General features: G+C 37.7%; 1 protein-coding gene across 2 annotated transcripts in view; it reads right to left on the bottom strand.

Moving 5' to 3' along the window:
* Irag2 (inositol 1,4,5-triphosphate receptor associated 2) overlaps window positions 1-16,357 on the bottom strand; it is a 130,594-nt gene that overhangs the window by 60,788 nt on the left and 53,449 nt on the right. The window contains exons 13-18 of one of the 2 annotated variants that reach the window (XM_047549024.1): window positions 16,100-16,199; window positions 13,535-13,669; window positions 12,513-12,614; window positions 11,438-11,601; window positions 803-917; window positions 199-361 (exon numbers count right to left, since the gene is read on the bottom strand). In XM_047549024.1, the coding sequence (XP_047404980.1) occupies window positions 199-361; window positions 803-917; window positions 11,438-11,601; window positions 12,513-12,614; window positions 13,535-13,669; window positions 16,100-16,199 (779 nt within the window). Of the gene's footprint in view, window positions 1-198; window positions 375-802; window positions 918-11,437; window positions 11,602-12,512; window positions 12,615-13,534; window positions 13,670-16,099; window positions 16,200-16,357 lie in introns of those variants that run through there. The other variant, XM_047549025.1, reaches the window with a different exon arrangement.

The following is a 16,357-nucleotide window of genomic DNA, read 5'->3' as shown; positions in this document are numbered from 1 at the left end:
GCTAATGTTAAATCCTTGTACCTAACCACTAGGCAGACCTCTCTGAGAGCCCCGCAATCCTGCCTGCTCCCCCAACCCTTCCCCAGTCATAGATTCAGTAACAACACAGCAACTGTAATCTAGACAATTGACCATACTCCTTTGGTCCCCGCCTTAGGGTGAAATGCATTGGGACATAAATGAATATTTGCTACTTACTTTTCAGTTTTCTTGTCTTCTCCTCAAGCTTCTGGCAAGTATTTGATAACTCACTATTTATAGTTTGGAGGTTCCGTTGTTCTGAAATTGCTTCCTCTAATTTATGCAGTAAAGACTTAGTTTTTTCGCTGGCAGAATAGGCGGCCTGATCTCGAGCCTTAACCTGGATACGTACAGTTAATACTGGATTTTAGCAGTGTGGCCAGGGAAGAAAGCAATTGAGCGCTCACTCACACACATGAAACTGAAAATGTGCTTTTCTTCTCAGGGAAGTGATAAGCCTCCTCTCCGCTTCTGCCGTGGCTGTTTGCATGGGCTTGGTGTGCCTGAGCTATTTCTACAGTGGGAGAAGTCTTGATATGTCAAGTCGCCTCCTTCTGCAAAGTCGCCTCTTTCATCAGCAGGCTGTTGACACCGCCTCTTTTACAACTCCCCCCTTACTTCCTCCGCTCACTGCCAGTCACTAGGGACTTAGCTTCACAGTTCCTCTTTTTTTTTTTTTTTTTTTTTTTTTTTTTTTGGTTTCTCCTCCATTTTTACTTCATGGCCCTAAGGACATGTGAGGAGACTTGCTCTGAATCTAACATAGTCAAGTCCACCCTACCTGCTCTTCTGCCTTCTCCAGACGTTGGCTGGCTTCCTGAAGCTTCTGCCTGAGGATGACTTCCTGGTTGACAGCATCTTCTTGCAGTTGTTTAATGGTTTCTAGTTGTTTCTGACTGGAGTTAAAGGGGGAAAAAAAAAATCCAAACCACAAGCTGTTAGTGACATTTCAACTGACAGTCACTTTGGGAAACCAACGAATTCAAACTCATAACTCCTCAAAGATAAGAGGAAAAAACGACAGTATTTACGTACATATTAATCCTCACAAATACAGAATTTTAAGACAAGTGTATTGATCACTTAGCCTTGACTTTACAGATGAGGACATTTGGTTTCCTATTTTACACTGGGACATTCAGTTCCCCACAAGCTGCATTTAGAGTACTTAGAATTGGTGGCCTGCTTAGAGGATGGCTCTATAATGAGGTCAGGGTGAGAGGTGCAATACTTATACATCGCAGTTAGGCTTTACAGAAAAGGGAAGAAAGAAGTGAGGGAGGGAAGGGAAACCAAAAAGAGCTTTGTTTCAAGACCCTATGCTTTCTCCTTAAAGGTTGTCAATCATGGTATACACTGATGTCACTGGCACAGGAAGGCACCCCAAATGTGGATGAAAGCTGTCTATGAACATTTTTGCTGCAGTTTTCTCTTCTGTAGCTCTTCCCTATCTTCCCTTCCACCGATCTTAGGATTATTGTCACCCCTCATTTGGATCCAAAGCTAATCCTCGAAATATATATGAATGCATGTGTTCTCTATTAGCCAATGTGATTATTTAATCTGTGCCACATGTCAACAAATCGATGCTTATCTGGAAACAACGTGACTTGAATAAGGACCTTAACTCAAAGGGATGATAAATTTGCAGAGTTTTAAAGCAGTGAAAAAGATATCATCAGGTTTAGGCCTTTTTCATGCCCTCTAACATTAACACATTCAGAATCCCATTGCACATTGGCAAAACCCAGCCATGGTTACAAGAAGAACCATGTGGAAGACAAGAATGATCTCACAGAATACTTTGCCATCATGGCACACAAACACCTTAACAACTACAACAAAAAATGACTTAAATCACCTTACACAATCTACTAAGCATTCTCCAATAGCTTAGTCAGTGGTAGTTTTGTTTTTCTAACTGTAGTAAGAACACTCAGTAAATACACAATAAATATACAATATCATTAAATAGGCATAAAGTTGTACAGGTCTCTATGCCATATTCATCTTGCATAACTGAAACTTTATACCTGTTGAATAGCAACTCCCCTTTTCCTCCCTCTCCTAACTCCATTCTGCTGTTTCTACAGGTTTAACTATTTTAGACAGTTAAACTGTTAGACTATTTTAGGCAGCTTGTATAAGTGGACTAGTGTAATGTTTGTCCTATAACTAATTTATTTCCCTTAGTATAGTCTTCCAGGCTCACAATTATTGCCACATGTGGTAGAATTCCCTTCTTTGGTAAGGCTGGATAATATTCCATGGTACATACATTATTTGTTCATTCACTAACAGACATTTAGATTGTTTCACATCTTGGTTGTTACAAGTAGTCCTGCAATGAACATGTAAATGCAAATCTCTCTCCAAGATTCTCATTTCAGTTCTTTGGGTAAATATCAAGGAGTGGGCCTGCTGGATCATATGGGGATTCCATTTTTAATATTTTGAGGACCCTCCATACCTTTTTTCATAGTGCCTACACCATTTTACATTCCCAGGAATATACAAGCATTTTTCTGTATCTTCAAAAAGTAACTTCTTTGTTTATAATAGTCATCCTATGGGTGTGAGATGATATTTGCCTTTCCTGAATGGTTAGTAATGTTGAGCGTCTCTTCACATATCTGTTGGCCATTTGTGTGTCTTTAGAGAAATGTCTACTCGACCCCATTTTTTAAAATCAAGGTTTCTTAAAAAAATTTTTTTTTTGCTATGTAGTTTGAGTTTCTCATATATTTTGGATGTTAAGCCCTCATCAGATGTAGACTTGTCAATATTTTCTCCCATCCTGAGGACTGTCTCTTTGTGTCTGATGCAATCCCACATGTTCATTTTGGTTTTTATTCCCGTGTTTCTGGTATCCTATCCGAGAAATTTTGCCAAGACCAATGTCATGAAGTTTCCCCCACATTTTCTTTCAATTCCAGATCATAGGTTTAAATTGACTAGTCTGATTTCATTCTTTTGCCTGCAGATATACAATATTTCAATATCATTTGTTGGAGAGACTAACCTTGCTTGTTGTGTATTCTTTGTACTCAAATATATACCTGGATTTATTTCTAGGCTGCTTTATTCATTGGTCTATGCATCACTATGCCAGTACCATAGTGGTATAACTGCTATAGCTTTGTAGATTTTGAAATCGGGAAGGATAATGCTTCCATCTTTGTTCGTCTCAAGCCTTTTTTGGCTTTTCAGGGTCCTTCATGGTTCCATATGAATTTTAGGATTTTTTTTTCTATTTCTATAAAAAGTATGATTTGGATTTTTGCTGGGAATCACACTGAATCTATAAATTGCTTTGGGTATTGGGCATTTTAGCAATGTAAAGTCTTCCAATCCATAAACGTACATATTTCCATTTATTTGTCTTTAATTTCTTTCATCAAAGTTTTGTGGTTTTCAGTATGTCTTTCACTTCCTTGTTTAAATTTATTCCTATTTTACTTTTTAATGCAATTCTAAGTTAGTTTCCTTTTAGATAACTCACTATTAATGTGTTGATTTTGTATCCTGAAACTATTGAATTCATTTACTCTAATACAATTTTTTGTGGAACCATCAGGGCTTGCTACGTATAAGATCATGTCAACTACATACAAATAATCTTATAGTCTTCCTTTTTGATTTTCAGGCTTTTTGTTTAAAATGTTCTAAAACTTCCAGTACAACACAGAACAGAAGCGATGAAAGTAAGCATCATTGCCTTGTTCCTGATCTTACAGAAAATGTTTTTCACTGTTAAATCTTAGCGGTGGGCTTTGTATGCATGACTTTTATGTTCAATTCCCAATTGCTGTGTTGCACGAAAGACAGTTTTGTTAAATGCTTTTTCCTGCATCTAGAGAGATGATTGTGTGACATGCTTCATTTGATCAACATGGTACTCCACATGAATTGATTTGTATATATTGAACCATTCTTACACCCCAGGGATAAAGCCACTTGGTAGTGTTGGATTTGCTTTGCTCATAATTCATCAAGAATATTGGCCTGGGGTTTTCTTAATGCGTGTTTACCTGGCTTTGATATCAGGTGCTGGGTTTTTTAGGGGTTTTTGTTTGTTTGTTTGTTTGTTTTGGTGGTGGTACTGAGGACTGAACCCAGGGCCTGATGGCTACAAGGCAAGTACTCTGCCACCGAGCTACATCTCCAGCCCAGTCTTCTTTATTGGTTATAGGTCTGATCAGACTTATTTAAGTCATGGTTGACTGCATGTTTTAAGAATTTATTAGTTTTAACATATCCAGTGTGTTGGCCAACAATTTTTTTTAATGATTCTACGTATTCCTGTGGCTTCAGTTATGTCATCTCTAATTTTATTTCTGCTTTTGAATCTTTTTTCTTACTTCAGCTAAAGATTTGATAGGCTTTTCTTTTTAAAAATCTAGTTCTTAGTTGTTGCTTTCTTATTTTGTTATAATCTTATTATCCCCTTACTTCTAACTTTGCACTTAAGTTGATCTTTTTCTAATTCACTGAGGTATAAAGTTAGGTTTTTGAGATCTCCTTTTTTCATGTAAATTTCCCTTAGCACTGCTTTTGCTGTATCCCATAGGTTTTTGCATATTCTTTGTTTTCATTTGTCTGAAGATATTTTCTAACTTCCCTTTTGAGTTCTTCATTAACCCATTGGTTTTTCAGGACTACTTTGTTAAATTTCCACACATTAGTAAATATTCTAGCTCTCCTGCTTCAGATTTCTAGTCTCATTGTATTGTTTAGAAAGAGATAGATTTTAAACTTCTCAAATATGTTAACACTTGTTTAGTGGCCTACTGTGTGATCTATCCTGGAGAATGTTCAATGTGCACCAGGAGAAGAAAGGATATTCTATAGCAGTTGGGTGGCATTTTCTGTCCGTCTGTTAGGTCCATTTGATCTGTAAAGTTGTTCAAGTGTGCCATTTCCTTATTGTTTCTGTGAGTGTTCTATTTATTATTGAAAGTGGAGGACTGAAGTCTCCTATTACTGTATTGCTGTCTATTCTATTTCTCTTGTCAGTTCTGTCAATGCTTGCTTTATATATGTAGGTGCTCTGATGTTGGGTGCATAGACCTTTATGATTATACCTTCCTAATGAATTGACCCTTTATTATATAACAACCTTGTCTCCTGTAACAGATTTTTACTCTATTTTGCCTAATATAAGTAGAGTCACCCCTGTTCTTTTACCATTTGCACGCAATATTTTTCGCTCCTATACTCTTAGCTTATGTGTGCTCTTAAATCTAAGGTGAGTCTTATAACATCTAACATCGATTTAGAATTTCTGTCACTGTATTTTGTGGATATCTATTTACATTTAATTATTGATAGGAAAGGACTTACTACCATGTCACCACATTGTTGTTTTCTATGTGTCATAATTCTTTTGACCCTCTCTTCCTTTCTTCCTTTGAATTCCGTTGATCGCTTTCTCCTTTTTTGTGTATATCTTCTAAAAGTATTTTGTTTTGTTATCACGGAGCTTACATAAAACATGTTACAGCTGTACAATATGTTCGATCTCATATACTATACTTCTCTCCACATACTTTCATAATTGATACCACAATATTTTTTTTTGTAGTATGCATCCATTAACATTTTTATAGTTAAGTTACTTGTACTTTTTAATACTGGGGATTGAACTTAGGGGTGCTTAACCACTGAGGCACATTCTAGCCCTGCCCGCCCCCCTTTTTTTTCTTCTGAGACAGGGTCACACTAAGTTGCCAAGGCTGATCTCAAACTTGCAATCCTCCTGCCTTAGCCTCAGCTTTTGTCCTGGGAAAGTCTGCCTCTTCATTTTTAAGGACAGTTTTGCTACTTATCGTTTTCCTGTGCTTTCAGTACTCTGAATACATCACCGCAGAACTTTCTGGCAAGGTTTCAGCTGAGAATTCTAATCGGTTTATGGGTATCTCCTTTAACATGATGAGTCCCTTTTTATCTTGCTGTTTTCATGTTCTTTGACTTTCAGCAATCTGATCATGTGTCTTGATATGGATTTATTGGGTCTTATCTTATTTGCAGTCCATAGGGTTTCTTGGATTTGGATGTCCACTTCCTTCCTCATATTTGGGAAGTGTTCTGGACATTATTTCCTTGAATAACCTCTCTGAGGGCCTTCTCTTGTTTGAGGCCTACAATCTAAGGTGTAGATAAAAACCAAGGGTGTGTTTCTCTCACTTTCTCAGAAATTCCAAATGCACATATATATCATTCTTCTTGATGACATCCCATAAGCTTTGTTCACCCTGCCATTCCTTTCACATTTTACTCCTCTGGATAATTTTCAATAACCTGTATTCTAGTTTACCAATCTTCTGCTTGATCTAGTCTGCTGTTGAATGCCTCTGTTGATTTTTTCCCATTCATTTATTGTATTTTTTAATGCTAAGATTTCTGTACTTTTAAATATTCTCTATCCTTTGTTAAAATTCTGTCCTTATTCTGTCTTCATTGAGCATCTTCATTAGATTCTGCCTGAAAAATCACTCATCTGTTTCATTATGATCAGTTTCTGGAATTTATTTTTCCCCTTTGTTTAGAATACATTATTTTCTTCTAATCCTTTTGTGTTATCTATACCTTAGAATAACCAGTTCAGGACTCTACAAGAGAAGACTCTCACTTGGTCCAGGTAAAGGTCCAGGGGCATCTCAAACATTCATAACTAGTCCAAACCACTGTTTTGGTTTTTAGCAGCCACCAGACATTTGGAAAATAATGGGTTCCCTCAGGACTCTGAGGCAGATAAAGACAAAAGGCAGTCCTCTGGTCTAACTTTCCCAAAAGCCAAAACACTGGATGGGTGGTTCAACTTTCTCCTTCTTCCACTATTGGGGAGAAGTTGGGATCTGGGGGTTTTGTCTGAGTGTTTTGCAGTGAGCTGGGGATATGGAGTCTGGCAAGTGCCCACAGGCTCGTTTTAACAACCTATTTCATTTCTGTGTCCTGTCTCCCAGGCATCTCAAGTATTCCAGGGTCCATCAGTACTCGGATAAGACAGAAGCCGTGGATAGATCTCTACTCAGTGGAATGTTGAACGTGTGGTCTTTCTCCTTCCCCAGAGAGAAACTGGGAGCTGGAGGTTTCCTTCCAGTCTTGATGCTGTGTGGCAGTGGTATTATTTTGAGTGTGGATTGAATTTTTCTACTGATTTTGATGTGGCCGGTTTCATTCTAGCCCATGGTGCAGACTCTTATTCATTTCTGGGTTTCTTAGAAAGGGAATTTGTCCATGTATTTATGGTTGTTGAATCAGTATGTCCTCAGGGAAAAGGAGGGTCCAGGGCTTCCTATTCCATCATCTTGCTGATATTACCTCTCTGGGTTGATTTGTTTAAGATGTCAATTTTATGTACTTTTTTCTTTTCCAGGAATAGCCTAACGTGGAGAATGTTGATTGTGTTCCAAGAGAAAGCAGAAGGACCTTATGAACCATCAGAAATCCATATTTTAATATTAAAATTTTCAATCACTAGTATTTCAACCTATAAGATAATAACATAATAGATTTTATAAACCATAACAGTATTTGAAATAGCTTTTCAAAAAAAATTAGATGGTACCATCTGTTAAAGATATTCAACAGATGTTGAATCTTTGAAAAATTTTTCTCCCAAAGAAATTTTCATTATCATGTTAAGAGGTATATATGTATTAGCTTTGAGCATGTTTTTAAATCTAACATCCCTCCTTAATACGTCCTGAGCTAAATCTTGATTTTTATACCAACCCCTGCCAATCCTGTATATATCCCAGACTTTGCCATCTAACATACTATTTATGTAGTTTTCAGACCCAAAACTTCTAAGTTCAGCACAACTATTTCTTGTACTCCCCCACATTTATTCTACCAGCACATTAGCTCTGATCTGCCCTCTGATTTAGTTTTCATCCAGTAATCTCTTACTACCTTCACAGCTATTGCCCTGGCCCACACTACACCCCTCGTTGGTGCTATTACAATGCCTCTATGGATCATTCTGTGACTTTTTTCTTCTCTAACTCTGTGACTGTTTTTGATCATGACCCAGTAAGTATCTTACCTTTCAACACATATACATACATTCCTGAAATAAAGACTTTATTCAACTCTACTTTCTCTTACTGGATGCAATGTACTCTGAAATTTTACATCTTTTTTAACCACAAAGAGAAAAAAAATGGGTCACAATCAAGCAAAATGATTATGCAGGGTCTTTATAGGATGGTGTTTTGTTAAAAACAAAAACAACTTCTTCTTGCTCTCCCTCTGTACTCTAAAGCCAATTCTCCACCTGGCAGATTTTTCATAAAGCAGTCATCTCATCCACCCATGAATGACTTTCTACCACATTCAGAATAAATTCAACTCAAACATGACCTGCAAATCTGTGTGTACCCTGACCCCTGCCTAAGTCTTGGACCCCACCTCCTACCACGACCCAGCAGAGCAGACTTCTGGCTGCTTCTCAAGCACACCAAGCTCTTCCAAACCCTGCGTCTCAGCTCTTTTCGGGCTGAGGACATTACCAGACCATCCCACAGCTCTCTCCAGCACATCACTCAGCTCTCTGACAGAACATTCCCAGCCATTCCTTCTAAATTTAGGTCTTCCTGCCCCAACATTCTGTCCTATCTTGCTTTAATTTTCCTCACATCATTTGCCACTTTCAGGCATTATTGTAATTATATGTTTATTATTTGGGTTCCCTTATTACATGTTAGTTTCACAGAGGCAGAAATTTCTGTCGTATTTCCTATCATTTTCCAGCACCTGGGGGAGGAGAATGAGGGCAGAAGCAGCAGTCTAGCAAAGAACAGGCTTCCAGCACACATTTGGAGGGTTGGTGTGCCAATCACAACTCACTCTCCTCACCCAGCCCTCAGAGAGCAGTTCCTCCTCCCACTGCCTCTCCTCCATCCACTCAAGTCCCTCCATCCCTCAGCACTGGAACCTATGGGAGCTTTCTCTTCCTCAAATAGCCCTTGGGGGGGGGGGGATCAACCTTTAATCAATATTCCCTCCCTCATCCCCACAAAATACTTCATGTTTCTTATCCATAGTTAAAATTCAGTCAAATTATTTCAAGTTGGCCTCTTTGTAGTTCTGTCTATTCAAAATTATGTCCAGAAGGCATGGCATGGGCTATAACTCTTTATGCTGGTAAGGAGTATTTTGTCCAATGCTTGAGTCCAGGAATATGTTTAATGAATATTGTGTCAGATTTTAAGAAGTTGTCAGTGGGGGATTAATAGTTGAAAGAGGCTTTGAAGTCAGATATGTAGGTCTGAATACCAGTCGTTGCTTAATTCCAACTAAGTGACTTGGGACAAGTTAATGAACTTCTCTAGAGATAAATAGCTGTCAAATTTTAGCACTAGGTTCAGTTCAGTCATGTCTGGACAGATGACATCTACCATGATTAAACCAGACTGTTACGTGTGCAGAGGACAACACAGAGAGGCACTCACTCAGAGAAGATCGTGGTTCAGGCCTCTCTCCAAATTGCTCTTTGTTGCCAAGTAGAATTTTAATGCTCCTTTTTAATGGAGATGGCATCTGGGAAGGAAGCTACACATCCACTTAACCCACACCTCTTACCACCACAGGGAAGTCCGGGCTACCCGCTCTGGGGAAAGCAGAAGATCTATTTCTCAAGACTTCCTTCTCAAGACTTAACCTCTTTCTGGTATCTACTTTCTTTACATTTGCCACTTTCTGGCATTATTTTCTTTAAGATTATCTTAACCTCTACCTACACTTTTTACTTTGTTCAACATACACCATGTCCTTTTGTACATTCAGAAAACAGTTCTCAAGTGAATGCTAAGTATGGAAGGGCCTAGCAACTGTATCATGGTCAACAAAAGATATAATCACTGTCTTTGTTTAGTATGTGGTTTACAGGGTGTAAAATGTCAAGAATTTCCCCATAATCATAACTGTTGAGATTAGAGGAAGGATAAGAAAGCAAGTTCTTTTCATTTATTATTCTCTATTCCCCTTGACTTCATGTAACTGAAATTTTGTTGAGTAGTGCCCAATGTGACGCATTGTGTACTAGAATGGAACACAGCCCAGTGAGGAAGGAATCCACGGGCTGCCTTCAAGTTCTAATCTTCTATTAGTAACTCAGGACTTGATCAGTTCACCTTTATGCCCCAGACGTCTGTAAAAATATGAGTTTACTAAAGACTCTCCATGACTCCTTCTGGTTAAAAAAATTCTATATTCCATAATTCCACATTCTTTTTCTAGAGAAAAATAATTATTATACTGGTCTCCACAGATTTTCAAGTTTACCATTTGCAATTAAAAACATACTAGTCAATTTCATACTACCACAACACACACTTCAGATAGAGCACTAATCTCCAGAATTTATAAAGAACTCAAAAAATGTAACACCAAAAATATAAAGAACCCAATCAATAAATGGGCTAAGGAAATAAGCAGACACTTCACAGAGGAAGATATACAAGCAATCAACAGATATATGAAAAAATGTTCAACATCTCTAGCAATTACAGAAATGCAAATCAAAACTACCCTAAGATTCCAACTCACTCCAATTAGAATGGCAATTATCAAGAATACAAGCAACAATAGGTGTTGGCGAGGATGTAGGGAAAATGGTACACTCATACCTTGCTGGAGGAACTACAAATTGGTGCAACCACTCTGGAAAGCAGAAAACTTGGAATGGAACCACCATTTGACCCAGCTATCCCACTCCTTGGTATACCCAAAGAACTTAAAAGCAGAACACTACAGTGATACAGCCACATCCATGTTTATAGCAGCTCAATTCACAATAGCCAGATTGTGGAAACAACCTAGATGCCCTTCAATAGATGAACGGATAAAGAAACTGTGGTATATATACATAATGGAATATTACTCAGCCATAAAGAAAAATAAAATTATGGCATTTGTAGGTAAATGAATGGAGTTAGAGAATATTGTGCTAAGTAAAATAAGCCAATCCCAAAACACCAAAGGCTGAATGTTTTCTCTGATAAGTGGATGTTGATACATAACTGGGGTAGTGGGGTAAGGGAAGAATGAAGGAACATTGAATTGGATTGTGTAGAGGAAAATGAGGGATGGGGAGGGGTGGTAGGAAGGAAAGATAATAGAATGAGACAAACATCAGTACCCTATGTACATGTATGATTACACAAAAAGTGCAAATCTACATCACGTACAATCAGAGAAATGAGAAGTTATATCCCATTTGTGTACAATGAATCAAAAAAATTCAAGAAAAAATTTATACCACTTCCCAATTCAAGATCATCAAACAGAATGTCTTCTCTGAGAAAGTGTCATCTGAAACCAAGGAATACAATTTGCAAAAGGCTGAATCCAAAACATAATCATGTCTTGTATATAAAGCACGGCTTTTTTGTATAAAAATGATCATCACCTGGAAAGAAATTCTTTTCTGAAATAAAAATAGTCCAGCCTGAATTTCTTCAAAGTCTCTATTAATTTGACAAATATATTATCAAGAGGTTCTTTATGATTTCTCAAGCTTTTCAGCATTAATATGCAAAGATTTAGCTTCTCTTCCATAATGTGTTTGAATTCCTATAAGAAAAGTCATAAAACACACTCTGTACTTTACTATTAAACAAATGACAAATGGAATATAAAATTCTATGGACATCCCCATCTCAAAGCCATTCACAGCTATTGAATCCCAAAAGTATAACTGAATTCTCAATTGCTCAGAGGCGATTAGTTGATTATCTTGATTTAACAATATGTAATAAGTGCCTGTTAGGTGGTTAAGAACTGAGATTTATTTTCTTAAGTGGATTTTTGACCGTTCCAACAATCATCATGATTGTTCTAGAACAAAGTGGGATAAAGTAATGCAATACAATCAGTATTTACTGATTATTATATTCAGAAGCAACTTTTTTAAAAGGTTAGACTGGTAAAAGGGTTTGAAAATAATATTCCAGCGGGGTTTTTTTTTTTTTTTTAACAGCTACTCTAATGGACGCTAGGAAGTAGTCTTGTTGTCAAGAAGCAGAGACACAGAGATTTTTTTCTTATATGCTTCCTTTCTAATAAAGCTGGGGATAGCTACTAAGAAGTCCCCATTTTCAACCATTCTGCTACTTCCTGAGAAAATAAAGCAGTTGGAAGAAGATTCTTTTATACAATAATCATTCTACAAAAGCTAGGGGATTTTAATCAGCCAAGGAAAAGCCAGGCTTAGACTGGCCAGTTCTCTGGAAGAAACAAATAAAACATTTTTTCACTCAGTTGTCTTCTTTATTCCTTGTCTTTCACCACAGTTCATACATCCTTACACTCTTACTCACTCATGCACCCTAACCCTCCCGCTCACCCACATACTCAGACTCATCAGACTGAGATGGCAGAAGTTCACAATAGAGTCTTAGGAAATGGTACTGTTGTTACTGTCCATAAGTATTACCTGAATTACCAAAGTAGAAGAAAAACCAGGAAAATCATAGAACACTTACAGCAAGTTGCTTTCCCCACTTTTCTTTCACAGTAATTTCTGGATTAGTTACCCACAGCTGGGAGCTATGAAGGAAGGCTCCAACCTCAGAGACTTCTTCATGCTTGGGAGGAAAAAAAAAAATTTCCACATCTTCAACTAGAAATTAAAGTCAAAGCCATGTGCTATTATATAATAAGAATTAATTTAGACCAAAGTTCTACCACTAGATAGTGTCTAATGCAATGTCTTATGTGTTATGGAATGTTCCCCAGTGAGTTTCCTTTATCTGAGGAAGTGGCCATAGGTACATGCTAACTCTTTTGGGGCACTGTATATATACTGAGCAAGTACAGACAGACCACTTTCCAGAACAAATCCTGTTCATTTTCTTTCCCCTTTTAAACAGAGTCAATCATTTTCAATGATTTTTTAAAATATTTTTTTATTTGTCAAAAATACTTTCTTTCTTTATTTATATGTAGTGCTGAGAATCGAACCTAGTGCCTCACACATGCCAGGTAAGTGCTGTACCACTGAGCCACAACCCCAACTCTTTTCAATGATTTTTTATCATCCATCAAACTATGTTCCCTCTATAGTCAGGCTCTGTTGAAAAGGACTAGAAATACAAAGAGGAAGATGTTATTCTTTTATTTATCCAACCATTTAGAATTTCCAGGGGTGGTGGGGTGGGAATCAAATTGGAGATATACCAGCCATTAGTGAAAAGAAACAAAGAGAAGGAAACTATCCAACAGACGCCATGTCTTCGGTCCTTCAGTGTTAAAGATGAACCCACAGGGAAAACAAGCTCATGACATCATGCCCAAGATCAATCTGTTAGTCCTGACTGACCCAGAATCAGAAGATCAACTTCAGGAAGGCTTGAGTATCTTCTCATAGTAGGGTTAAGTGGGTCTCAACACACATGATTTCTGAAACAATTGGACATTTGGACCCAGCAAATGTGCTTGTAGGTCACTAAGACGCAAATATTCCTAGCCAGAGTAAAATGTCATGACACATGTTGCCACAAAATACCAGCTTCTGAAGTGCAGCTGTGAACTCCACTCCCTTTTGCTCAGCCTCTCTTAGAAACAGCAGCATGTCTTGGTCTATCGCCGTGTCCAGAGATAACAAGCTGGTTACACTGTACTGCCGTTCAGTTTCATTGTTCTGAAACAATTACCAAAATACCCACAACTGTTATCCTAATAAAGAATACTATTTTTATTTTATGAAAATGATACTCACAGGTCAATGTAACTGTCATTAAATAGTTCTAAACAGTCTTGTGAAATCTTTCTGTATCCTAAAAAGAATGTGGACGTTTTCTTCCTAAAATACTTTCATCTGAATATTTATTTTGTTTTAAAGAAAAACTCATTTATGAACAGATACCATTTATGTGTAGGTAGTAGAAACTTATGGCACTGATTTTAATAAACAGGGGAAGTTACATTCAGAGGGCAAAAAGTGGGAAGAATGTGCAATATACCTCTTTGAAATAAGGTTGGTTTCTTTTGTCTCCCCCCATCCACAACAGGCATGCTCAAACGGTGCTTCACAAAGCACACACGTTCCCTGTGCCCTGAAAGCCCATCTCAGCCACATTTAAGATGTATGACAACAACATATTTAACCTTCTTCTTACTGTTTGTTGGAAAGTGTCAAGGACTCTTATTTCCAGATTCCAGTTAGAAGGCAAGCTTCCTAACTCATCAGGGAGAAAACCTCAGCCAGGATTTTGCCAGTTGACAACCTCCTATTGGGAAGTATAGAACTTTATGGGCTGGCATCTTGACATCATTATTATCTCAGAGGACTAGGGATAGAAACACACAGCCACAGCAGATTTGCCACAGTTTCATTCAGTCTGGCAGTTTGGCTGGGTTTCAAAAATACAGTGAAATGATGAGTATTTGAAACAGAATGTCACAAAAACATAGCTCTCAGCAGAACATCCAGGGCTGTTGAGATGGCTTTGGATGAAGGCAGCATATGTTACCCTTGTATCCTTGGCAGGAGCAATTCTAACAGCATTTGCCCCAAAGACATTCTCCCTCTGCTTTCAAGGTCATAACACAGCTGTCAACAGAAGGACATTCTGACATAGCCATTGTCCAGAGAGGGAGAGACCAAAGCAGAGAAAAGAAAGCAATTTGCTAAATAAAGCATTTCCTAACACAAGCACAGAACTGGAAAATAAAAGGACTACATGTGCAACACTTCAAGCCCCAAGAAGGCTTTTGAGTGTTTCTTCCCATGTTGTAAAGGACTGGGTCTAACAAAATTTTTAAAGTAATTCATTTTTCCATTTTTAAATTAACTAAAACTCGAAAATTCTAGTTCCTGTTTGGAATGTAATAATTGGCATCATAAAATTGAGTTGGTATATTCTGGAAAGCAGTATGGAGACTCCTCAAAAAACTAGGAATGGAACCACTATATGACCCAGCTAACCCACTCCTTGATATTTATCCAAAAGAACTATAATCAGCATACTATAGTGATACAGCCACACCAATGTTTATAGCAGCTCAATTCACAATAGCCATGTTATAGAATCAGTTCAGATGCCTGTCAATAGATGAATGGGTCAAGAAAATGTGAGATATATACATATATATACATAGATATGTACATATATACATAAACACACAATGCAGTTTTACTTAGCCACAAAGAATAAAAATTCCATCCATTTGCCAGTAATGTGTGATGATGGAGAACATCACACAGAGTGAAATAAGCTAAATTCAGAAAAATTAAGGGTTGAATGTTTTCTCTCACATATGGAAGCTAGAGCAAACTAAGGGGGGAAAGTGTACGTGTGGGGCCGGGGGAATGGGTACATTAACATTAAGGATAGAGGGAAGCCCACTGGAGGAAAAGGAGACTAAGGCAGGAAGGAAGGACAGGAAAAGGGAGAAAATATGGAATAAAATTAACAAAATCATGCGATGTGCATATATAAATATACTACAAGTAGTTTTACCTTTATGTATATATAGAAAGTACCTATCAAATATAAATAAATGAGCTAAAAGAAGATCAGGAGTAGGAGGAGGAGAATGGGGGAGGGGGTGAGGAGGGACTGGGAGTGAAATAAGATTCTATGCCTGTATGATTTTGTCAAAATGAATCCAACTATTATGTATAACATAATGCTCCAATTAAGAAAATTGGTTTGGTACAATTAGAGCAAAGAAATTGGTGTCACTTCTGGACTTCTTAGTTTGGGGTATATACACATCAAGGGCTTCAGAAAATGTGAAAAAAAATACTTCCTGGATCTCCACTGTTGCCTTTACAACCCTAGGCTAGGGATCAGAGTGAGTAGATTACCTTGAAAAAATGGAGAATACAAAGATTTCTAAAGTCCCAATTCACTGAACACACACACCCAAAAACCTGGGAGAGCCTTGCTGGAACTTTAGGCCATGACTTAGAAATGAACCTTTCCCCCAGGCTAAAAGGTTTTAGACTTGAATTCTATAAACTATCAACACATATGTTACAAAGATCCTTGGACGTTCACTTAATAGTCAGTTATACACAGAGGGGTTAGTTTTTAAAGCTCTTCCTCTGATTAAAATGACTTACCTCTGCAGACTGAGCTAGGCTGAGCTCATAATGTAAAGACTTTTCTCCTTCAGAGACTACCCCATTGTACTCTCCACTAACATTCAGTTGGATCCCATTTCTTGGAAAAAATGAAAATGGTCCAATTAGATGCCTCCAACATTATGTTTGCAATCACCAAAATAAGGCTCATTTATCACCATAAGTGCCCATGTGGACCAAGGACTGTTCAAGGGACTCAGAGAGGAGAGAGTGTCTATCCTCCAGGAGCTGCAGACT

The sequence above is a fragment of the Sciurus carolinensis genome, chromosome 4 (genome assembly GCF_902686445.1).
Source record: "Sciurus carolinensis chromosome 4, mSciCar1.2, whole genome shotgun sequence".
In the NCBI taxonomy this organism is placed as follows: Eukaryota; Metazoa; Chordata; class Mammalia; order Rodentia; family Sciuridae; genus Sciurus; species Sciurus carolinensis.
This window is presented reverse-complemented; position numbering and strand designations above follow the sequence as displayed.